General features: G+C 43.5%; 1 protein-coding gene across 2 annotated transcripts in view; it reads left to right on the top strand.

Annotated features, from left to right (window-relative positions):
- ERBB4 (erb-b2 receptor tyrosine kinase 4) overlaps nt 1-25,090 on the top strand; it is a 559,751-nt gene that overhangs the window by 368,200 nt on the left and 166,461 nt on the right. For both annotated transcript variants that reach the window (XM_058839468.1, XM_058839469.1), the window contains exon 4: nt 12,579-12,713. In XM_058839468.1, the coding sequence (XP_058695451.1) occupies nt 12,579-12,713 (135 nt within the window). The remainder of the gene's footprint in view (nt 1-12,578; nt 12,714-25,090) is intronic.

Here is a 25,090-nt window from a genome sequence, read left to right as displayed (position 1 = left end):
AACCGTCTTTTCAATTTTGTTAATTAATTGCTCTTGCCAGCCAACAGATGTTTTGTAGCCTTTGAAGACCAGGCATAGCAAGGTTTATAACTTCTGCAGCCTTACGCTGCCTATGCAATTTGAACAAGGACACCTGAAGCTCAAGAGAAAGACAGGTTATTAAAAGCAAATAAAGAGTTACAATAATTTGAAGAACACCATCCCCCCCTACTCTGGACAAACATTCCCATCCATTTATCAATATTTTTTTAAGTTCTGAGCATTGTGCTCCATGGACTGAGAATGAAATTATCATTCAGGAATTATTTGTTGTAGAATTATTTGTTTATGATTTTTGATCTTAAAGGCTGTGGTCAGAGAAGTCACAAAGGTAGGCTTGGGCAGTGCAGGGGAAGAGATTCAGACATGAACCTGACTTAGCTGAGCCCTGAGGCTGGGAGAGGAGTTGCTTTGGTTTCCCCTGAGCAACTCTGCTCACACCCCATGGGCTGTTTGACTGCTCCCCCTCTCTTGTCTTCCCCTATTTGGGAAGGCCTTCAGCAAAAAAATGACCAAGACTTGTTCTTATTGCTAAGGATAGCAGTTAGTACAGCAGAACTGGTGGGTCAGGGCACTTGATCTTCCCTCCTGTTGTCTACATTATTAAAAATGATCTCACTGAAACAAACACCATCAATCAGTGCCAGCTGCAGTTTAGCAGGAGTGTAGACAAGGACAAACCACACATTTGCTGCCTGCAGAGAGAGACTGTTTGGGCTGGTTTAACTGCAGTGAAACACTGGAAGCAAACAGACCCCTTTGCCAGGGAGAATATATATTCTGCTATCAAACATGACCAGGAAGACAACCCACCCTCCTGGATACAGAGTGGGAATGGGTCTGAAATGGCACTGCTGAGAGCTGAGGATGTCCTGTTAGTGATGACATAGATCTCACTGCAGTTTTACTTCCATGTCACAACAAGCCACAGCATCTCTCCTGACCTACTGCAGCATCAGTGAGAGCAGTTTGGGTTCACTGCAATTCCTGTGCTGGGGGAAGAAATGGGTGTCTTGAGAGAATGTTTGTAACCAGCAAAGTATTGATGGAAGGAAAGAAAGAAGAGGGTTTTCATTGTTAACTTAAAAAAAGCCAGAATGGAAGCTGAGATATTGTTAAAATTAGGATTGGTGGAGGATGAACAGGGCTCCTATTTAAGAGCAGCCAGAACAACAAGGGAACACTTGAGGAGAGTGATGGTGGTCTTAAAACAGTGAATGAACTCATGCTGAACTATCTCTTCTGCTTAGCACTTTGTCACCCATTGCTTTAGCTCCCTGTATCCAAAGTGCTTATTTTGGCATGAATTCACTTGTGCTTATTTGCCTCACCTGAGCGTCTGGTTCGAGGTTAATAGTTTGTCATGGTTTGACACTTTTCCAATGCCAGGCACCCATGAAAGCTGCTCACTCACCCTCCCCTGACACAGGTGGGCAGAGGAGAGAAAAATGAAAATTAACAAAGGGATCGTGATTTGACACAAGGTCCGGGAGGAAAGACTTCAAGGGCAAAACAGACTCAAATTAAAGTTGCAAAGTAAATTTATTTCTAGCAAAATCAGAGGAGGATAATGAAAAGTAATATAAGCCCTTAAAATATCTTTTTCCCCCCATCGCCTCCCTCCTTCCCACTGACAGTGGAGGGAGACAGGGAGTGAGGATTTTGGCCAGTTTGTCACCCCAGGTTTTCTTCTGCTGCTCTGGGAGAGAAATCCTTCCTCTCTGAGACCATAGGGTCTCTCCCACAGGAGACAGCTCTCCGTGAACTTCTCCAGCATGGATCCACTGTCAGGAGCAGCAGCTCTCCCAATCCTGCTGCAATGTGAGTCCCTCCCACGGGCAGACAGTGCTCCCCAAACTGCTGTGCCGTGGGTCACTCTCCCACAGGGTGCAGCCCTCCAAGGACAGGCTGCTCCAGCCTGGGAGCAGGGCCCTCTCTCCATCGGGTCTTCCATGGATCACAGCCTCCTCCAGGCATCCACCTGCCCTGCTGTGGGTACCTCCCATGGGCTGGGCATGGATCTCTGCATCCCCCATGGGCTGGGCATGGATCTCTGCATCCCCCATGGATCCCATGGGCTGGGCATGGATCTCTGCATCTCCCATGGGCTGGGCATGGATCTCTGCATCCCCCATGGATCCCATGGGCTGGGCATGGATCTCTGCATCCCCCATGGATCCCATGGGCTGGGCATGGATCTCTGCATCCCCCATGGATCCCATGGGCTGGGCATGGATCTCTGCATCCCCCATGGATCCCATGGGCTGGGCATGGATCTCTGCATCTCCCATGGGCTGGGCATGGATCTCTGCATCCCCCATGGATCCCATGGGCTGGGCATGGATCTCTGCATCCCCCATGGATCCCATGGGCCGGGCATGGATCTCTGCATCCCCCATGGATCCCATGGGCTGGACATGGATCTCTGCATCTCCCATGGGCTGTGGGTGGATCTCTGCATCCCCCATGGATCCCATGGGCTGTGGGTGGATCTCTGCATCCCCCATGGATCCCCATGGGCTGCAGGGCACAGCTGCTTCACCATGGTCTCACCACAGCCTGCAGAGGAACCTTGGCTCCAGCACCTGGAGCATCTCCTGCCCCTCCTTCTGCACTGACCCTGGTGCTGCCTTGTTGTTTCCCTCACATGTTCTCACCTCCTCCTCTTCTCTGACTGAAAGAAAAAACTGTCCCCCACTTTGTTTTGATTTTCTTCTTAAATGTGTTACCAGCCTTTCTCACTGGCCCAATTTTGGCCAGCAGCAAATCTATCTTCAGAGTCATCAGGGACTGACTCTGCTGGACATGGTGGAAACTTCCAGCAGCTTCTTGCAGAAGCCACCTCTGTGGCCCCACCACTACAAAAAACCAGGCTGAGCAAAACCAACACATAGAGTAAAGAAAATGAGCCTGAATTATGGATTTCTTTTCCATAACAGCCACATTTTAGTGGTTTCCACTGTTTCACTATTACCTAATGACAAATGTACAGAAATGGCCATAATAAGGTCAAAAGGGTGTGGTCAAATATGACCATCACAGAAAGCGTGGGAGTTTTGGGGACAGAGGACTGGTAGCAGGAACATGTTATCTGTGTTACCACAAGGGTTGGGCTCAGCTGCATAGACAGGCTCCCTGACATCCCATCAGATCTGAAACCTGATTGAAATGTGCATTCAAAAGCAAGAAGCAGGACTGACAGAGACCTCTTAGCAATTATGGCAATTAAAGGAGAAAAAATGGGAGTTGCCATAGTAGAGGCTCAGACCTTCTCAAACCTATGAACTTACAAAGAAGGCTTTACTGATTACTGTGATTAACACACATGTTCTTCACTTCACAGGCCTTCTTTCGGTTATCTGGCTGTTCCCAGCCACAGCCCTGGGAGAGCAAGTGCAATCCAAGGTCTTGCAGATTGTAGGAGCCAAGGAAGAGTCCTTCCACAGTCCTCTGTGCAAGAGGAGGATTTTCATGTCATTCGCCCAGTTTCAGCACAGGAGAGCCACTGAAAGGCAGAGGCACCTCCTACCTCAGACAAATTTCAATTAAAATTCCTATTTGAAGAGTCAGCACTGTATCTCAGGAAAGGTTAACAGTATGGCATAGAAATGTGAGAGCATACTTGAGCAGATCCCATCCAGAAATTTTAAGCTCAGCAGACACAGACTCCTCTTTCGAGCCCAGAGAAAAGATTAGTTGGGTTATGCAATTGCTGGAGCTGGCATAAAACCAGCTGCATGCCAATTACTAGCCTGTATGCAAATACTTGTACTGAAATTCAGGATGCAGCTGGACGTGGGTCTGGGCACCCTTCCAGGATTATTCCAAGCCACATTATGATAGTTTTGAAAGAGAAGGGCTCTATGGAGCCAGTAATTTTTTACAGCTTTTCAGAAAATGGAGGAAAGTACCACTACATCCAGATCTTGACTATTTTTTTTTTTTTTTCAAAGAGAGAAGGAATTTCTGCTTGTTGATGCCAATCAGGATGTACTTGAGGCACTTGCACTCCAAGACAGAAGGCCATCAGTCTCTTTGCCAAGTTTAAGGCCTGAGTGCCAGATGTGCTTGGGATAGAAAGCAGCCTGCTTGGTTTGTCAGGGGCTGTATGAAAAGAGCTGGAAAATACACCACTAGATAATGCCAGAGCTGGAGCTCTTGGGGGTGCTGTAGGGAAGCCCTGCTGCATTCAGATGCCCCTGGCCTTGCTGAGGTTTCTGTTCCTACTGCTGCTTGATTTCCATGTAGAAAGCTGGCCTGGATGCAGCAGCAATGCCAGACAAACTGCCATGCAGCATTTACTCTTGTAGAGAGAGCTGATTCCAGGGGAAAAGGGACATGGCAGCCTCACAGTTACTTACCTCAGCTGACAGAAGGGATAGACTGAGAGCTGCCACCAGCATGCATGAAACATTACGTGATCATTTGATCAAAATATTAAGTATTTTGATAAAACTGTAAGGTTTAGGTTCCTGTGTCTTACATCAGAACTCTGAGCAGGCAGAGGTGAAGGAGAAGGTATCTTCAGTCTTACCCCCTGCACACCTGGACTGGTGGCTCCCTGAAGAGTTTGTGGAGGAATCTGCAGCTGGTGGAAATGCCCTGGAGGTGCTAGGAGTGTTGTTGTAGGGCTGGCATGTAAACACAATGCCCCTCAGGAGCAGGAACCACTCACCTGGAGAAACATTCCAATGGCAGCAAAAGCTCTGGAGAATCTGTGAGGAAAAATGAGTGCAAAACAACCGTGGTGAGTCAGGAATGGTGGTTTGGTTGTGTGTCAGCAGATCAGTGTGATGCTATAAGGCACAGGTAGCATTTCAAGAGGGCACACAAAGTGACACTGAGGTCTGTTCAGCCTTCACTGAGCAAATTTGGAGGGTGCCTGATGCAGAAAACAAGGGTTGTGAAAGACACAGGCAAGGCAAGCGCTGATACAGCTGCTTTGGGTCATTACACCAATTTATGTCCTATAGGATGCTCACTGTTAAAGATAGCCAGACAACAGAAATAAATTCCAGTACTGGGGTATCTGTCAGAGCCTCCAGGCTTTCTGGAGCCTGCTGGACACCAAGGAGACTTTGCCCTGTTGGTGCCCCCAGTGCACAGCACATCATCGCCTCTTCTGTTCCTTTTGTGAACACAGCAGAGGAAAGGAGATTTGGTTTGGGTTCAGAAGGTTTTAATGACGTTTGAATACTCAGATGTCCACAGCTGGGTGTCCTGGCTGAAACCCATACTCAGAGGTGTGTTTTTTGGGAGAGCTGGAAGGTAAGCACTGCCCAGGAGTGGTGTGTCATCAGAGGATGCTGAAGAGGCACACAGCAGTACCCTGCAGAACCAGCTCACCTCTTCATAAGTGTGCTCCTATAACTGAGACACAGGTATCCCCATCAGGGAGGGCTGGGATACCTGAGGATGAAATCATGGATGCTGTGAATGAAATGAGTGCTTATTCCTGGCTGTTGGAATATTGCTGCTCTTACTGAGTACGAGAGTGTGTTCCAGGGTGAGCCAGCGATGTGTCGCTCTCTCTCTGGATAGTAATTTGAAACTCATCACTGATTCACCCCAGTGACTTAAATGAGTGCAATTTTCTTTTTGCTAACCAAAAATCAGAAGATTGAAGGGCAGCAGTTTTTTCATTCGTCTTAGTCCACGTGTCCCCTGTTTATGAAATGGGGGACAGTGGCAATGGTTCTGTATTTTAAATACTGGAGCATTTATTTATACATGCATGTGATGTGCTTATAATATATTCCATCTTCCAGGTGGGTGTTTTGTATCACCAAATGCTTACCAGTAGGTAAAAGTTTAAAATTAAGTATGCTTTCATAAAAATTGAGAGAACGAATTGCTAATGGAGTGTTGTGAGTACTGCAGTAGTAGATGATTAATAACTGTAGAAGGACAAAATAATTTGGGTTGGAAGAATATCCAGAGGTCATCTAGTCCAATCTTCTGCTAAGAGCAAGGTAACTTCAGACAAGAATCAGGTTGTTCATTGTTTATTAGAATCTCTAGAGATGGAGATAGCACCAGTTCTCTGATCAGTCTGCTCCTGTGCTTAACCACACTCTAGCTGGGAACGATACTTTTCTGAATTCTAATCAGTGTTTTCCATATTGCAGCAGGTGCCTGTTGCCTCTTGTCCCTGAGAAGGGTCTGTGTTCTCCTCTAGTCTTCCTTTAGGTAAAAGCAGACTGCAATTAGAGATCCCCCCTCTCCAGTCATCATTTCTTTAGGCTTGTTCTGCCTCTTTCCCTGACTTGGAGCAACTCCCAGGAAGCCCTTTGGATTGTTCCAGTTATAAGGTTTATATCTGTTAATCTACCTGTCAACCCCATGAATTATATTGAGTAAACAGTAACTCAAGGCACTTGGCTTCTAACACCAAGTTCAGAATTTGCCTGGACAAAGTGAGGCAATTAGCATCTCATCCTGCAAATTAATATCCCTGTAACAGAGCCAATATATTACAGGAAAGCTCCTCACCTGAAAAGTCAACAGGGTCAAACAGCTTTTGAAAAGCTCATGATGGGAAAAGAATGAGGTGGGTAAAGCTGTAAACAGGTAGTGCTGCTCCTGCAGTTACCATCCACAAAGGAAATGGCAGAGCTGGGGCTGGTCAGACACTGCTATGTTCTGCCTGGTTATTTAACATCAAGGACATGGAATGCCGATGGCAGGGGTGTGGTTAACAAAAGTAACCTTGATTTGCATCTCCCTCGTCAAAGCAGGGTAATTATTACAGAGCAGAAAGCCTTCTCCAGAGAGGAGGGGAAGGGAATGATTTAAATGTAAACCTGGGCCTGGCTACTTCAGGGAATCAGGATCCAAGCAGGCAGAAGCTGCTGTGGTCACTGGAAAATGGCTTAAAGGGAGAAACCACTAAGATCAGTGAATCTAGCAGGATTAGGGACCATTCCCTCTAGCACAAGCCAAGTTTATTGGGTAAAGAAAACCAATTACACTTCAGAACAGGATTGTTTCTGATGAGCAGAAGCACATCTTAAACTGAGTTCACACCCAAGTGTTTTCTTCCCTTTTGTGTTACTCTTTGGATTCAGCTGTTGCTACTCTTTTCTGTAGTATTTTGGGTCACTTTATCCATGCATGGAACCCTTTGGGGCCACGTGTCTTATGCATCTTGTGCAGGCTGAAATGGTGAAATCCAGCAGCCTGACATAGACTTGCACACATCTACAGGCACTTCCCAAAGAAAAACGTAATCATGGAACACACCTTGTAATTCTGGGGTGTTTATCCCAAAGGGCTGGATATTTTGCAGTGTTTTTTTTTCCTTTTGCAGAGTTAATCAGGTAAATGATTTGCTGTCTTATTTTAATAAGGGCATGAAAAAGAAGAATTCAAGGCACCCACAGACAGAGGAATAATCCAAGTACAAATGTCTTCTCTGAATGAACCTGTTCATGAAACAGATATTCCCTTTGGGGAGATGGCTAAAAAAGAGTTGTTGTCCTCTAATGAAGCAGCTGAATGGTGGAAAGAGCCCTGTGAGCCTGTCTTCACACACCTCTGTGGTGAGAAGGGTACCCCATCCAACTCAGTGAAAGGCAATCAAATGATCCATTTTTATTTAAGCAGCAAAACAGGTGGCTAGGATTAGAAGATTTATTCACAGGTTCTACAACCCAGTGTTCTTAGTTATTGAGCAGTTGGAAGTACAAACCCACAGGCTGCACATAACACTGATTGCTTTTGATAGAAATAAAGAATATCTTGCTGTTACCGTCAAGCCTTGAAACTGACTTCCAGCTAATGACCCAAATAAACTGTACTTGAAATTGTATAATTGAGATCGAAGGCTGTCTGGGGCTTCTAGCTGGGACACAGATTCCACATCCATGAGCTTTTGAGTATGGTCATTGAGCTGAAATGGAGAAGGTTAAAACTCTCATTTTCATTACTAAACGCCCCCCATCTCCCAATACAAATGTGACATTTCAATTTTGCACAGTCCAGCTCTTCTTAAATCATCTGTATAAAAACTTCAGATCTTGATTGATGATGGATGAGCTATTGTCTCCTAAAGCACCCAGTTCTCATTACCCTTTAAGACAGAACTTATTAATGATGGACCTGAAGTGCTTTCCTAGTGGGTCATCAGCAATGAACTATGCTGAGGGATCAAAAGACTTGGTTTGGCATGAAATTTCCAGGCTTAAGCTGTTTTCAGATGATGCATTCAGCATCTTGGGTGAAATAGGAGAAGAGATCCTCATCACTGGGGTGCTTATGGCAAAGATGCAGCACTGTCAACCTGCAAAGGTGCTTCAGCTCTAGTGAGGCTGACCTTGGAAATTCAGGTGTCACCAACACCTGTTATATAATACATATATGCAGGATATACCTGTGGATGCTGGGGTGTAAAAGACAGCTGCTTCCTTCATATCCAGTCAGCTTGATGGTGTAAGATATATTCTGGTTTTTTTTTGAAGTGGTTAGATTGGATATGCCCCACAGTTTTTCCTGATTAACTCCCCTTTCCCTGCCCACTTCAGGTCCCATTCTTTTCCCTCTCACCATGCCACCTTCCAGCTCCTTGTGCCAACTGGTTTTGTAGCACCAGAGAACAGCTTTTCATTTGCAACCTGGAATAGCAATAGCCATTTTATAACCATTTTTGTAACAATTTTAGAAACAGATTCTACAGCTAAATAGATGTTTACAGTCCCCACTGCATATAAACATACATGAGTAACTTTCACTCCAGGATACATTACAGAATGAGAATATGGATTGCCAATTTAACCCACATTAGAAATTGGATAGCAGACCATGAGGAATTATACTGTACACAAGAAAAAAAAGTCAGCTCAATAAAATGCCCTTTTAACAGATGGAAGAAGAAAAGTGGTTTCCCTCCCTGGTCTAAAGCAGAGAGCCACCCTTGCAGATCCAGTGTCCCTTTGCAGTGATTGTATGCTTCTGGTGGCTGATAATGTGTTATTAGTGACTCCAATCAAACTCTGAGCCCCTTTTTGAACTTGGCAGACTAAGTATGAACTGTGTGTGATGCACCTGTCTGTGTCCCTGGCACTTCACTGTGAGATGCTTGTGTTCCTCGTTTGCCAGAGACCTGGACGTTTCTATTTCTCCTGCTAGTATTTATTGTATGGTAGTTTACCAAAGTCTGTGGGAATGTTTCATTAAGCTAATGAAAGCAAGAAAATAGCTGCTATAACAACAGATAATACATTTCTGATTTAACTTCCTGAGTAAATAACCCTTTAAGAGAATTTTAATAACATGCAGATATAAGTTCCCCACAATCATTTGAGGGTAATAAGAAAAATAATGACAGAATTCAGTGGCAAGGACACATGCTGATTTATTTTTGTCTAACTTTGTTTGCAGAATTATACTGCTTTTAAGCCAGTAGAGTAGTTCTAATAAGGAAGATGATAAGATTTGCCATTCACTTCAGAATCAAGTGGCAAAAGCCCTCGGTGCTATTCCTTTGCTCCTTTTGCAAACCAGGAGATTGTGGTACCCTGAAGAGTTACACCTTGCAGAAAGATGTCCAAAGTTGTCTGGCACCTCTAGGAACTATTTTCCCAGTGAAACCTAGTGGGTCTTGTGCTTAGAAATCCCCTTTTGTACCTTGATGTCCCTGAGCAGGGTGGAAGCCCAAGGGTAGCACTTGCTGCTATCAGGGTCATATTTGGACTAACAGTTTCCCAATGTCCCATAAAATTGTTTCAGAAGACAAAAATACTAACCCCCAAATGGTATTTAAAATATGTTTCACTCTGAGCAGTCTGGTTTTGGGCTTCTCTGGCAGGAGCTGGCTTTGTTCACAAAATTCACTCAGGGATTTGGCATTCTCTCTTCTGCTCCAGCCTTGGAAGGAGTTGAGCAGAGGCACCTCAGGTGTTGTACACAGGAGAGGAAACCTTTTTGCCTGGCTTCCACTGCTGTCTTGCCTGCACAGGCAGAGATCCTGCCTTTCTGCTCCTGTTCATTGTTTAACTTTATCTCTCACTTTCAGGGCTGTAAATTAAAATGAGATGATGACTTTATGATGATGAGTTCATTATACAGCAGCTCTATTGTATATTGATTACAGTTGTGCTTCATTTGCTTAACATGTAACAGGGTTTATTAGCTCTTCCCAGGCATTGTTCTTGCTAAGAGAGGGCAAAGAAGTGCAAAATGCATTTGGAGTTTGAGTTAGTGAAGCCAATGCGTCTGTGCTGATTTACACACACCGAGGATTCGGTGTAAAGAAAAGTAGGATAACAGGTTGTTTTGGGAAGGTGGAGTGGAAATGAATCTGGCTCCCAGAGAGCACAAAGAGTCAAATACAAGTGCTCTAAAGATTGTACTAAACTTTGAACTCGGTGTTGCTTTATATCCACAAGAGCTCACCTTTGTTATTACTCGTGTTTGTTTGCACCTCAGCGCATCACTAACCTAGAAACCTTAATTCTGTCTCTGGTGAAAAATGGTGCAGTGCAGGGAAAATGGAGGCTCTGTATCCTGTTTTTGGGAAAAAGCAGCAGAAACAGCACTTGCTATTCAGTGATGAGGCAAGTCAGAGCATTTTTTGTGGTTGGTTTTAGTAATTCACCATAGAAAGTGTTGGCTTCCCTGAGGTATAGCATATGGTACACTTCCTGGTTACCTTTATGCTGAAAAAAAGTCTTTCTCCACAAATTGAAACTATTAGAATTCCTTTCAGATTGAGATCCTGCTATACAAGAATGTGTCAAAGTTCCTAGCAGGAAAAAAACTTGGCTAGGTGGAAACTCTTGAAACCCAGAAATGATGCCAGTTCAGTGTGCCAGCTGATACAGGAACTATGTAGAATTGTATGCATGTGTTTAAGAAGCTATAAATGCAGATTTTGCAGTTTTTCTTTGTTCTTATGTTATTTTTAATCAAAATCTGGGCCATAATGGATTAGGTAATCTGGTGTAGCTGGGACAACACAGAGAAATCGTCATTAATCACAATTTCAAGTGTTCTTCTAAGCCCCCCTTTCCCTCCAGAGGAAAATTTTTAACAGATGCTGTATAGTTTGTTTTTTTTTTCTGTGTTCATAAGAATATTATACAGACAGATCATTGCTATATCTCTAATCTGGACTGTTTCTCTGTATCAGATTATTATCATTGTTTTCATTTATAAGCCCCTTTTCAATGAAAAGCCAAGCTTTTAAACCAGAGGTTTCTAAGAAATAATAATACTGATTTATATGGTGGGGAGATGTATTTGCAGATGATTCTTTATTAAACACATCCCTTGATTGGGGGTTGCCTCATTTACATGCTGTGGCCTGTAAACCCTGAAATTTAAAAAAGAAATAAAGCACAGTAATTCCTTCCTTGGTGTGTGTAAATGTTTGCATTCCCACTACAGCTTTTGGAGGTTTTCCTGGCTGATGAGGATTATCAGACTGCTTTAATCATTGCTCCTGCCATAGTCAGGAGTTACTCTGCATGTCTCTGTGAGAAGTGTGGCACTCCTGGATCCACAGCACCACTTCTTGTCATTCCAAGGTGCCATTAGGAACTAACCTTCAGCATTTCTCTGCTGAGGCTTGGAGCTCTGACACTGAAGGTTTTGGACTCATTGTTCCTGTTAACTTTCATGAAAGTCATGTGTGCTGTCTCCTGCTTTGGAAATAAAAGAGACAGGTTAAGTAGAGGAATTGTGAATTTGAACAAGGGTTTAAGGGGTAAAAAAAAATAAGTTTTTGCTCCAGAGGAAACCCTGGTGCTACCATCAACAACTGAAAGATTATTTTCATGTTGAGATTTGATAAATCAAGTCTTTACAGGCAGGGCAATAGAGTTTTTTTTTAAAAAAACAAACTGCTATAAATATGAAAATAAAAAGATAACCCAACAAAACACACAAAAGCCCCACAAACTAAGAAGAACGCCAAAACTTTTCCCTGTTTAAAAATCATCTCACTTTAACACAAAGCTTCCAGCAAGGCATGTCCATAGGAGTTTTGGGTCACAGTGTTTGAGATCTGGATCATTGCTGTGAAATATTTGGGTGTTTTGGAAGATGGTGTTACAGCAGCACAGGCTGTAGCAGAACATCTTCTCCAGACCTGGTGCTGACTGGCCCCTTCTCATGTCCTGTGGGCTCATCACATCACAGTTCTTTATTATAAGTTTTAAGCATTTCTGCAAATTAATGAAATGCAGCATAGTGTGATTGATTGATTGCTTGCGTCTTTAAAGTCATTTAACTGTTGAAGGTTATTTTACCCACGAAATACAGAAGTGTTCCATACATTGTCACTCTGGAACAAAAGGTAAACAACTGTGTGTCAGTCTTCATCAGGTTTCTTCTGCATGTGAATAAAGGGTTCCTGTTTACAAATACTGTGAGCTGCTTGTCCTCCAGTTTTCAGATTATTAAATCAGATTACAGTGAGAGTTTTTTGGTTTTTTTTTGCATTTAAATTTCATGCCCTCTCTCCAAAGCACATTTAGCAATAGATCTAATCAGCTGTCTGAACTCTTACAAGTACATTGTTCTCTTGTTCTTCTGCACAGAGATACTGAATGGAGGGGTGTACGTTGGCCAGAACAAATTCCTCTGCTTTGCAGACACCATTCATTGGCAAGACATCGTGCGTAACCCCTGGGCCTCCAACTTCACTCTGGTTCCAACAAATGGCAGCTCAGGATGTAAGTACTGCTTTTATTCTCAACCTTGTCATCCCCTCAGCGTGAAACAGGATAAATATGGCCACAAGTTTCCCCTGATCATCTGTTAGGGAGAATTATATTGGTAAATTTTCCTTTCATTGTTCCCTGCATTTTTTTTCTAAGTGTGTTTACTGCTTGGAGGACCACTTAGCCAGTTCTCAAAAACAGTGTCTGTAGAGGGTATTTGTGAACATCATAGATTTTCTAAATTTTCTCCCATCTGCTTTCCCTCTTTTGCATTTTCTTTTTCTTCTTTATTGCTAAAGCCACTGTGGTGCCGTGGAAGCGCAGACGTTCCTGTTTGCTTTGCATTTGTTCCTGCTGCTCAGGCTGGTCCTTGAGTCACAATGGTCTGTCTATGGCATCATAATTAGCTGCTGGAGTAATTATGGTAAAAGCTCACGGATATTTTGACTTTAGATGAGAAGTGAACCTCAAAGAAATAGTTATCCTATTGTCTTGTGTGTATATCGCTGAAGAGAGAAAGAGAGAATTTGCAGAGGATGGAGTGTTCTTCACAATATAACTAATCATTCTTTTTACTATGTTTTCTTTATTTTAATGCTTTCCATTCCAAACCTGAAATATCTAGAGTTTCTCTATTTCCCCTTCCCAAGAATTATTTGCCTTTAGTGAATCATTCTTATGATTCTTGCAGCAATAATGGATTGTAGTGAATGATGGTGACAGGGATAACAGAGTGTTTAAGCAAAATATTCCATAATGGAGTAAACTGCATTCAGAATGAATGCTGTACTATTAAACAGTACCCTCAGGATGTACCAACATTGAAATTCAGAGACAGGCTGGGAAGAAGTTGATATCAGGTGTCAAAGGTGGCACCACAGTAGACATATTGTTCTGAGCATTCCGGATATGGGGACATTCTGGATTGCTTTCCATATCTGAAGGTGTCCCTCGAGCATGGATAAATGACTGATTGCCTCTCTAGCTTTCACTACAGCCAAGAAACATTGCATTTCTTCTCCTGTACGTTGGGAACTCAGAAAATAAAAATAAAATGTCAATACTCTGGGTAGAGACCATTTGATGAATCCCCATAATTTCTAAGCAGCAACTTGTTTTTAACCAGGTGCTTTGTGCTGTAATAGATTTTATAGAAGGCTGACTTGCTTTTGCATATTTCATCTGCTCCCCTTAATACCAGAGCACAGGCACTTGAGATAAGGCTTCCTCCAGGAGCCTGCCAAGCTGCACTGCTCCTCCACATCCCAGCTCCAGAGCTGAGCCTCATCACTTCTGCCTTCTGGCTGGAAACCTGACATAGTTGTAATGCAGCCAGCTCTCTTATTTGCATCTTAAAAACCCTCATCACTGCTGATGATCAGTTCTAGGCAGAACTGATGAAACCTTTGAAGGTGAGGGAATGCCTGTACCCTTTATTGCTTGGAGAAAAAGACTTGGTTCTTACTTTGTTTTGTTCTGTTATTGGGTTTTCTTTTAACCTTTCCCAGTTCTTCAAGACAAATGCTCCTGCTCTTTTAAAAAAGCAGCCAACATCAATACTATCTTTTTGAGGTAACAGAAGTTTTCTGGTGGCTCCAGAAGAACTGGAAGAAGATCCATTCTGAGTACTTTTAGAATCACATCCTGAAAAAAAAGAAGGCAAATATTAATATAAATGTGTGAGTGCCCTCACACAACCAGATGAAAAAATGTATGTAGCCAAGTCCAGTTTTCTTCAAAAGGTTTTTTTTTTTATTTCTTTTGAGTTGTTTTGAAACACAGGGAAGAAACAATTTGTGCTTTGCCATTTGTGCTTGATAAATAAGATAAACAGCGTTATTTCAATGATTGAGAGCTATGTGCCAAGGCAGCTTCATTAAGATAGCCACCCAAATTTTACTCTATTTTTCCTTACTTGGATGAAGCAGTGCACAACTGGACTGTATTTAACTTGATAAACATAAGTATCTCCTGAGAAACTCGATCCCATCTCAGTACAATTCATGAGTTCTGTAAAATTTGATTAAATGAGCTAATCCAAACCATTTGTGTCTTCACATGTTAGATAGGCAAAAATATAAACCCCATGATACAAAAATGCTTAAAAAGGTCCAAAGGCTTTGGGTAATGAAGAACTCAGGTAGAGAAATCACAATTTAAAATAGCCTGTAATTAAATACCTGTCTGCATGTTGGTGCATGCATGTCCTGTGCACACACACAGGACCTGGAGAAATGAACATTGAATTTTAACCCTGGAAATTGGTGTAGAATGTCATTAAATGAGGAATATGCTTCTCAAGTTTGGCTCACACGTCACTTTTCACAAACTGCTAGAGAGTGAGTGTTTGCTGTGCACAGCCTTGCTTTCCTCCACTGCTGCAAATGATGCTCAGTGCATTACAAAGTTCTTTCCTGCACAGACTGTGACTCATGCTTTTCTGGATCCAGCATGTGTATGTATCTACTGTTTAAATCTCAGGTGTCTCCTAGCCAATGGAAATCTTAGCTAAATCCACTGGAACTACAGAAGTATGTGCTGCTTGGCATTACTGAGAAAATCCCAAAGTCAGAATATTTTCTAAAGGACTACTGGTTTTTACTGTTTATCTACAAACCTTTGTAGGAGGGAATGTGAACCAGCCAAAGCTGCTGTGTGAAGCTCAGCAAAGTCCATCCTAGCAGCAATTCAGGGAAGCCTGTGGGAGATCCTGGCTAGCAGCAACTTGTGCCACGTTTAGCCATGACTGGCAGACTGGAGGGTAACTTATACCCCAGGAATTGTGAGGGCTGTTCCACTGAGCACCTCAGGAGTGGTCCCTGGCAGAGAATACATCCAGGGACAGAGGCTGTGACCTGCCATGGGTGTCAGGATCTGGTATGTCATCGTTCCAGCAGGAGCAGCACCAAACACATTTTGGGGCTTTGCCATCACTGGTGTTGTTTACAACCATCAGTAGAGGGCATAAAGCCTCCCCAGAGGTGTCTACATGTCCAAAAGAGCAAGTGCCCAGCCTCAGAGAAGACCCTCATGCCTGCTGGGCTTTGGCCATGGCCAGAGGGACTGCAGCAGGTTGATGATGTGCATGCAGTGTCACACCTGGCACCAGCACGGGTGGGAGCTTGGGGCACAGCCTTGGCAGGGACCTGACACTGCAGGTGCCCACGCTGCTCCCTTCCCCAGCCAGCTGGAAAAGCTGACAGTGGTCTGACTTCAGGGATAATTTCACTTGAACCCTCCCTTGCTGCTCCAATGCAATCAGCAGAGGAAGACAAAAAGGAGTGAAGCGACGCTCCGAAGGAAAATCAGTCCCCTGCCTCTGTGCCTGTTTCATAGCTGGGATCTGCCAATTCTGGCAATCTCCTTCATTCACATCAGTGCTAGACAGAAGAGAATATGGCCAATGAACTGTGGGAATAAAGCTCCTCTGATTCTCTTCTTCACAGGCTTTCATTGTCACATCAGTGCTAAGGAGCCAGTTGAAAAGGCCATGGTGTCTTAAACACTGACAGAAATACTGCAGATATGTGAATCCTGAGTGCTGCTTCTCCTTTTTTCTTCAAGTTCTGATCAAGTGCATGCAGCAAAGCTGGTGTTGGAGGCCTCTGAGTGACACGGTGTCACCGTTCAGATGCACAGAGGAGGTGGCTGCTGGCTCAGTGCTCAGATAAACAAACCCTGCACCAGGGACCACACGTGCTTCAGCTCTCCCAGGACACAGCCTCTGTGCCTGGCATTTTGACTCACAAAACCACTGAAATATTTACTGCTTGCACCACCTTCCCACACTGTTATCTTGTAGCTGAAGCTTTTGGAATTAGTTGTAACCTGAAAGCAGCCTTCTCTTCTGTTTACCCAAATTCTGCGCTGCCAGCCTGGGGTTTTAAGCTGAGCACCTTGCAGTGGGAATCTCAAAAACACTTAACTCTCCAAGGAACAGAACTTTCCCTTTAGGTTTACATTACTGAAATTGTTTCTGCAACACTGAAAATCTATTTTCCCTCCTTTCAAAAATCAGCGATGAATTCAAGCATTGGCCGAGCAAGCTGCAAGCCTTGCTTTGCAAGAGCCACCTGTTAGCACATCCACTTTTTGGATTCAGTCCCTTAACTGAGGAGCTGGAGGTAGAAACCCAGGGTGCAGCTCTCAGCAACAGTGCAAGAAATAAAGCAGGGAAAAAGAATTAGGCTTCTTGCCTAAAAGACCTCAAGATTAGTAGAGCTCCCTGAGCAGCTTTTGGGAGAGTCTAGTGAAAACCTGGCTGCTTTCATCTGTGTTTTCAATGTTCTCCTCAGTTTTGTTGTCAGCAGGAGCTGGGCAAGACTCACATTTTGTCAGGTGAGCTTTTTTACAGGATTTGACAAAGACCATAGTATTAAATTGGAATTTTCAAAGGAACTTTACTTGTTCACTTTTGTTTCACAGAAAGGTTTGTGGAGTTTGAAGTGTTTCATTGAGGTCACTTCCATAGCCAATAGCATATGTTCAAATCAGTCAATAACACTCTTAGAAATACTGAAACTATGGATGAATGTTCATGATACAGCTGGTGACTGGGTAATATGGATGCAAAAATCACTCTCCATTTTCAAATTAAAAAAAAAAAATTAAGTTGCTTTTCAAGGAGTTATTAAAAAAAAAAAAGCTGGATTGTGTGTTGGCATGTGCCCAGAGTTGTGCAAAATAAACTCTGTGAAAATTAAATCCATTTTAAAGTATTTTCCTGAAGTTTCTTCTCAGACTCTGAAGTACAGTGAGATCTCTGGAAAAAAATTCCCTTTACCAATCTAGCTTTTCAACTGAGTGCCTGTCAGCTGTGAATAAAGCTGGAATTTTTGGCAAGGTACTTTTTCAGGCAGAACAACTTCAGTTCCTTGCTCTTCACAGCGTGGCACTCCTCTGTCATTGATTTGAATCTAATTGCAGCCTGTGGTGTGAGAACACCCCAGTTCTGAGCTGTGCAGAAGCACTGCTGTAGAGTTACAGGGAGAAGAGACTTGGTCTTCAGGAGTGTGCCTGTGGCTCAATAAATCCCATGGTGTACCTGTGACTCAATAAATCCCATGGTGTACCTGTGACTCAATAAATCCCATGGTGTACCTGTGACTCAATAAATCCCATGGTGTACCTGTGGCTCAATAAATCCCATGGTCTACTCCAGAGAAACACAGATTGAAAACTCGGCTCTTCCAAAACTTGGCTCTTTTTTGCTTGTTGATTCATAGATTTTTTTCAAGGGCCAAAAGAGCCTTGAAATATCATTAGCTCTATTTCATCTATGCAAAAGCCTGGGACATCATCAGCTTGCCTGGTGTGGAGCTCAGCACAGCAACTTATTTTCTAACCTGGCTTTGAGTTCCCAGTGGCTGTGGGCTCTGGTGCTCTGTGCACTCTCCTGGCACTGCTCTGGAGCTCTGCAGAAGTACAGCTGTCCCTCCAGAAGTTGGTTACTTTCCAGTATTAAAAGGAATAAAACCAGCTGCCTTTAATCTGAGCACAATTGTAAATCATAGATGTTTCATCTTCTACTTTCTCTGGCTGGCTCAAAGAGCTCTTCTAGCCAGTTTTTTTTCTGTGTACCATGTCATCAGCTCACCTCCTGATCTTCTTCCAAAAAGCTAGACAGGTAGGGTTCTCCCATCTCTCACAAGCAGGAATTTCTCTCCAGCCCCAGAGTAATTTTCATTGCCCATCAATGTGAACTGTGTATTTTTCAGCTTGCTTTTAGAAGGTGGAAGCTAAAACGTGCGTGGCATTTTGTTCCTGATATAACCAATAGAAGGAAAAATTATACCCTTTGTCTTTCAGCTTCGTGTGAGGAATTTGGTGTTCAGGCAGTTCTGATATCTGAGTGGTTTAGAGACTCCCTTTTTCCCCCCCAGCAAATACAGCCTGCGTGTTCTGTTCTGAAATATGCAATCTTATGTTTGGCTCTATAAAAGTCATTTGGTGTGAGTGACTCCTGCTTACCCTCCAGCCTGGCTCACTCTCTGACACTGGCTGCTCCTCACTGTAATTTACTGGGATTTCATTCTTCCTGTCATCTGTGCACTTTATTGCCTGGGATATTTTAATAATTTCTAAACCTTTGTCTGGAATATTAAGAAGTGTCAGTCCTGGGAATCCCTGGGGAACAACACCCCAATTGTATTATAATTGCTCATTTACAGCTACTTTTGGAGAGTCTCCAATTAGCTGGGTCTTAATGCATTTTTCATGTGTTTTATTAATATTGAAACATAGAGACAAATCTAATTAAATGTTTACCATTTAGCCAGTGCTTTGCATTTTAATTAAAGGAACAAAAAATGGACTTCCCAGCTGTGTAGCTGTTTATGAAGTCAGCTCTCTGTGCTCCTGGTAATCCAAGCTGTCAGTGACCTTACCTAGGATCAGGTGTCTTTGGAAGCATTAAAGCTCAGTTTCACAAACTTACCCCTGTATTTGGTTGATGGGAGTCAGTGCTGGCTCTATAATTCTTATTTTTTATTTTTATTTTTTTTCCTTTCTTAATTTCTTCTGCCACACTGTCTTTGTGAGCTGCTTTTTCAGGTTAACCTGCCCCACTAGCCCCCGTAAATGAGCATTTGCTGGGCCATTTGTTCTACTGCCAGTTTTCCACATGCTAGCAAAAGGAGTAACAGGGTTTCTAAAATACTCTTCTTTAAAATATTACAGAAATTGTAACAATCTGGTAGAAACTGAGTTTAGCAGAAATGTCTTTCTGTCAAACTAGTTTAAGGCCAGAAGCTCCTTACATTTTTTAAAAAATTGTCATAGGAGAAAATCAGCCATGTGGATATATGTACATTCTTTTCAGCTTAAGTACTATATTCTTGTAGTGTGTTTCACAAGAAGCATGAGCTGATATTTGCATGGAATCTTGTATAAATGATAAGCTTTATATTCTCCCATGGGTATTAAGAGTCTCTGTTTGGAGTTGCTGGCAAGGGATGTGGGTGAATTTGTGCACAGCCATTTATTGCAGCTACAGAATGGGGCCTGATGGGTGGGCAGCCCCTTGATTTAATGTTCAGTAGTGACCCTGTAATTCTTCACAGAGCACAGTAACTCAGCTTTTGTACCAGTGCTTGCAATATTAGAAAAGAGTCGTTTTTACACAAAGCCACTTACCTGGAAATTTATACTCAGGTCAGACCATTGGGTGTTTAACTCTGAAGTAATTATGTGATAGCTATGAAGAATAGGGGTTTGTCAGATCCTTGAAATCTCTCCCAAAAGTCCTAACCTTACACCAGTTCTCAGGTGTGCTGTGCCTAAATTGTATAAAATGCTGTTCCTCTCCACACCAGTGTCTTCAACTGAGCCACCCAAAACAGACTTCTGCACAGGAGCAGTCCTGCTGCCTTTCACAGCCACACTGCTGAAATTTGGAGTCTTGGATCAGACTTGGATCAGAGCAGGAAAAGGGTGGAGTCCTTTCCCTCAGGCGTAAAAAAGCCATTGGTTAGTAGGGATTGAGGAGAGGCTGATGCAGCGAAAATAAAAGTACAGGGAAAGCTTTCCTTCAGACCAGTGGATGCTTCTTTAACAGGAGACAATTACATGTAAATAATGAGTATTTGCAAACCAACCCCCCAGCCCTCAGTACCAGGACACAATGAGATAACCACATTTTGTCCAGTTATTCCTGCAAAGTATTTTGTGGTTTTTCCAAGCACAAGGATTTTGCTCTGCAGAAGGCCAGAGTAACAGCAATATATTTATGTATGCTGGTGAAAAGAAAAGAGGGAAGTGACTAATCCATGCTTAAAGCCACCTTTCAGAATAGCTAGTGTATCATTTTTGGTGTACATCTAAATTGGAAACTACCTACGGAGAAAATGGCATTGCAGAAAGTATACCCTGAAGACATTTGTTACTGTGGAGTTTGTTAAATTATAGCCTTTCATTGAGGTTATTACTTGGAGTTCAATTAACATTTTAAATGTATGTTTGGAGACCAGCAAACAGGGCCTCAGCAGACAGGTGGTCTGGATACAGAACACGTTCCCTGCCGCCAGCATCACCATGGCAAAGCCAGGAGGAGAAACTGTTCTTTTCCAAAAAAAGCTCCAAACACCTCAACTGTTTTGTGAAAGCTCCTTCCATGTGGCACACGCTTCATGGGCTTCAAGCACTGCACTTCAGCAGCAGTTCTGGTTTCATGGATATCTCAGTTGGAAAGAAAATTTCTATCAAATAGACAGAAAGTCCCGCATCTGCCTTTTCTTCTTTCCTCTACATGGAGGCTGCTTTTCCTTCCATTAAGGAATCTCTAGTCCAGACAGAATTTATTTATTTACCTGGGATTGAAAGGCAAATGTAGTAACAGAAAAATTTGATTTTAAAGAACAGTTTTTGCCAAGCAGATATATCTGAAGATGGAGGAATACATTAAATCGAGTGGTTACAATGAACTCGATTTGCGTTAGAATGGCAAGCTGAACTGCTTGAAGTTGCCTGTAATGTTTTTTCCTCAACCCAGAACAGTGTGTTTTAAATAAAGGGAATCAGTTTAGCTTTCTAGTAAATACCTTCAGCCAGCATTTTCAGAAGGGATTTGTCAATTGGTGACTGCCCTTGAAAGAGATTTGAAAGGCAAGCGGACGTGGCATCTAATGGAAATACGACGCCTCTCACAGTTGAGTTAGTGAATAAAAAATAAGTAATGAACACAAAATAGAAAAAATAATGCTGTGAGGGACACAACTCCTTATGCTGTCAGAGCCCAGCAAAGTAACTGCTACAGACATGGGGGTTCCTAGAAGTCATGGGCACAGAGAGGAGGGCACGAAGAAAACCAGCATTAACAGTTTCTGAAGAATCTCAGGCATGGGCATCTCTAGGCACTGAGAAATATATTTTGCAAAAATATAAACAAAAATAATGCACAGCTTCAGAACCAACTCCATCCCTGCCAAACTGCTGACCAGTTTCACGGAATATCTTCCTCCCTTCTTTTAGCGCTTGCAGGGTGAAAGTCACTCACCCAGTGGCAGAGGTGACCACGCTAATGTAGAAAATATGACAGTGCTTCTGTAGTTACAGAATTGAAGCAGGGCTCCACACAGTGGTGTCTAGCAACTGTTGGCAAATGCTTATCTGGTAATGGCAACCTGGGTGTGTGTAATGTGTTGCTGCACAGCACCTGTTTGTGAGCAGGTTGGTGTTTAAGCAGTGTGCTGCAAAAGGGAGAGACTTTCAGGCTGAATGAAAGCATTCCTCTCCATTACAAGCTGCTTGTTTATCACAAGCACCGGTGTTTCTTGAGGAAATGTCCCCCAAATACTCCAAATATTTAAAATAGCCTAATTGCATGGTGATTGCCAGATTTGTAGTGAGTGGGTGGGTGGGATTGGTCTCACAGCAAGCTTCAGCTGTTCTCATGACCTGCCTCCAGTGAGCTGCTTAGGAAAAGGAGGAAAGAAGGAGTATAAAGTCAGCTGCTGAGTAGTGTCTGCAGGATCTGGGAGCTGCTGTGTGTCCCCCACCCTGCATGTCCCAGCCCCCTGCTCAGATGGGTTTGGTTGGTGCCTCACAGGGACACTGCCAGGGGGCTTCTCTCAACACACTGGTCTGCTCCCTTCATCAAGACCACCCCAAGCCTTTGTTGCTATCACATCTGTGTTTTTTAAGGATTTTCTTAGGTCTGTTTGCTCTGGCAGAAACCATCAGAACTGTCACAAGAGTTGCTGTCCTGTGGACAATCTGGCTAAAGGGCTCTGGCCATAGGTCTGCTCAATCCCAAGGCAGCTTCAGGGTCTTTCTCGTCCCTTCACACCTCCTGAAGTATTATACCTACATGACAGTCCCATCATGGCCAAAGCATCACCTCCTAGCAGATCTCTGATAACTGAAGATTGTCCAGGAAATTGCAGTTTGTAATATGTATGATTATTTTCATTAAATGTTTGTGTATCGCAAACACTAAATCTGAATATCAGAGTATATGTCCAACCATCGTTTTCCAACAGAGAAAGGGCTTCTTTGGTCCAAGTATTGTTCTGTAAAAATCAGTTTTGTTTCAAATAGCCAGAAATAAATTTTGGGTAAGCAGATTAAGAGGCTTATCCAAACTTTAAAAACTAGCCTAAAACTGGACTCCAGATCTCATGGGAATGAGAAATTCCTTTCTAGTATTTCCATATAATTGAATCAGAAGTTGATTAAAACATTAGAGGTTCTAAATACACTCTGCCAGGCTCTAGAAATACTACATATGAACAGGAAAGAATAAAATGAATTTTAAAAGCCAAGCTCAATTTCAAGTTCTGATTTCCTTTCTTTGAGGTTTTTACTTTGTTTAAACAATGAAAACTGTATGTCCCTCTGTTTGCTTCATTACTGCTTTGGCTGCATTACAGGAACATACAACAGGACACTGCTTTGTCTTATGTGGTATTGACTGACTTGACCTGTTTGAGGAGCTGCTATTAAACCCACACAAGATCACTCTGAGCTGTGTGTTTGAGTTTGTTGAGAGCTTCCTTTGAAAATCTCATCTAATGGTGCAGGATTTTTTCTCTCAGCGCTGCACATCCTGTTCCCCCAAAAAAAGCAACTTCTATCTGCATCCTTCCGCTCTCAGCCGAGCTGTGCATCAGCCAGTGAGTGCTGCTGCTCTTACGGACACAGACCTGGCTCCAGGTTTATTCCAGGCACTGCCACTGGTGCCCACGTGCTCTCCTGCTGTTGGCTTGTTTGTGGGTTTGGATTTCCTGTGCTGTCACACCGGAGAAGTGCCAGGTCTGAGAGCCTGGGCTCTGATCTCTGCTAGGGAAGGATGCAGGTGTCAGTGCTGGGCATGGCAGTCACTGCTGCTAAGAGGGGAAATGTAGGTGCTTCTAGACACCCCCATGCAGGGGGAAATGCTGAGGTGAATATAAAGGCATAGAAGATGTTGGCTTTCTGTGGTCTCTGTCTGCTGGCACCTGCAGTGCCTTCCTCTCACAGACCTGTCTTCTGCTCACACTCAAGTTTCCTCAGTAAGCCAGACTTTTCTCCCCTCTTTCTCCACATTATCAGCTCAGGAGTTCTTCAGGGTGTGGGGGAGCAGGGTTCAGTTTCCTACCTCGCATTCAAATCTGTACATCCTGGCTCTTATCTCCCAATGGAAGCTGCCCCAGGCTGGTCTTAGTTGGTGTCTTTTTTACTTTATCTATTGAAGTTCTGAGTTAAATACATTAAGTTAAATACAGAAATAGTGCTAGGGGCTCTCTGATCCATGGCTCTCCAGTGATCACGGCCACCGAGCTGCGGGGCATGAGCCCACAAATGGTTGTGTGCTGTGCCCAGCTCTCTCCCTTTGGGTCAGAAGAGCTCCCCATGTCAGGAGAGCTGTCCTGGGGAGGGATGCCTGCCAGCTCTGTGCTCTCCCCTTCCAGAGAGCAGCCCCCAGACTGTTTCTTGGCATGCTGACCCGAGAGGAGAGAGCCTTCATCACAAAGGCAACAACGAGACACCTAACGTGACACCCTGGGTGAGAGTTCACACAGAGGTGCTGGAATAGCACCCTCCTTCCCCACAGAGGGAAGAGAGAATAAAAGCTACTCCAGCATTTTGAAGGGGCCTGGGGCTGTGATCTGTGTGCTTTGGGGATGGCCCCTGGAAGGGATCCCCTGGAAGGGATGTGTTTCATCCTGACCCCAGAGCAGAGCCCCGTTAGCAGGGACCGGGCTGCTCCTCTCTGCTCCTCTGCGGGAGGAGGAGCAGTTACCTACGGATGATTTTTTTAACAATAATGATTTCAACGGAAGGATTCCTGAGGCTTTGTTGTTCTTGATGAGCCTGCCAAGCAGCAGGTATGACTTGACCTATCCTTTTAGCCTTCTGGCTGTGTCTCCCCATTTGCTCAGCATCCCTGTGTGCATGTGCAGGAAGGCATTTGATGCTGATTGGAACTAATTCACCATCACAGTGGGGGGAATTCACTTACATCGCTCTGTGCTAACAGCTATAAGCAGTGATAATTAATAGCTCCTAATTGCTTAATCAGTGTAGTTTTAGACTATGTCATATGTGAAGGTTTTTATTTTGTGTGGATGACTAAACCCCCAATTAATGCATCGAGTCACACAGCCTTACCAGTGCTGTCTGTTCCAGACAGAGAAAAATAACCAGTGTCTTCATTACCCCCCTCAGGTCCCTTTCTGTAGTCATTACTGTGGCCTGAAGACATTTTTCTGTAGCAGCTGCAGTAACGTTACAGTGAGCTCCCTATCAGCTCAGAGCTGTCAGCAACAGATATGAATCCACCAGCCCGAGCCTGTTCGGTGCTGCTGACATGTTCCTCTTGACTTTCCATTTATTCCTTTACCTCTGGTGGCCAATCTCTCTTAAAATCAAAACTGTCTGCCACCAGTGTATCTGGCAATACTCTGTAATTT

Source organism: Poecile atricapillus, chromosome 5, assembly GCF_030490865.1.
Source record: "Poecile atricapillus isolate bPoeAtr1 chromosome 5, bPoeAtr1.hap1, whole genome shotgun sequence".
In the NCBI taxonomy this organism is placed as follows: Eukaryota; Metazoa; Chordata; class Aves; order Passeriformes; family Paridae; genus Poecile; species Poecile atricapillus.
Note: the sequence above shows the minus strand (reverse complement) of the source record. Positions and strands in the feature narration are given on the sequence as shown.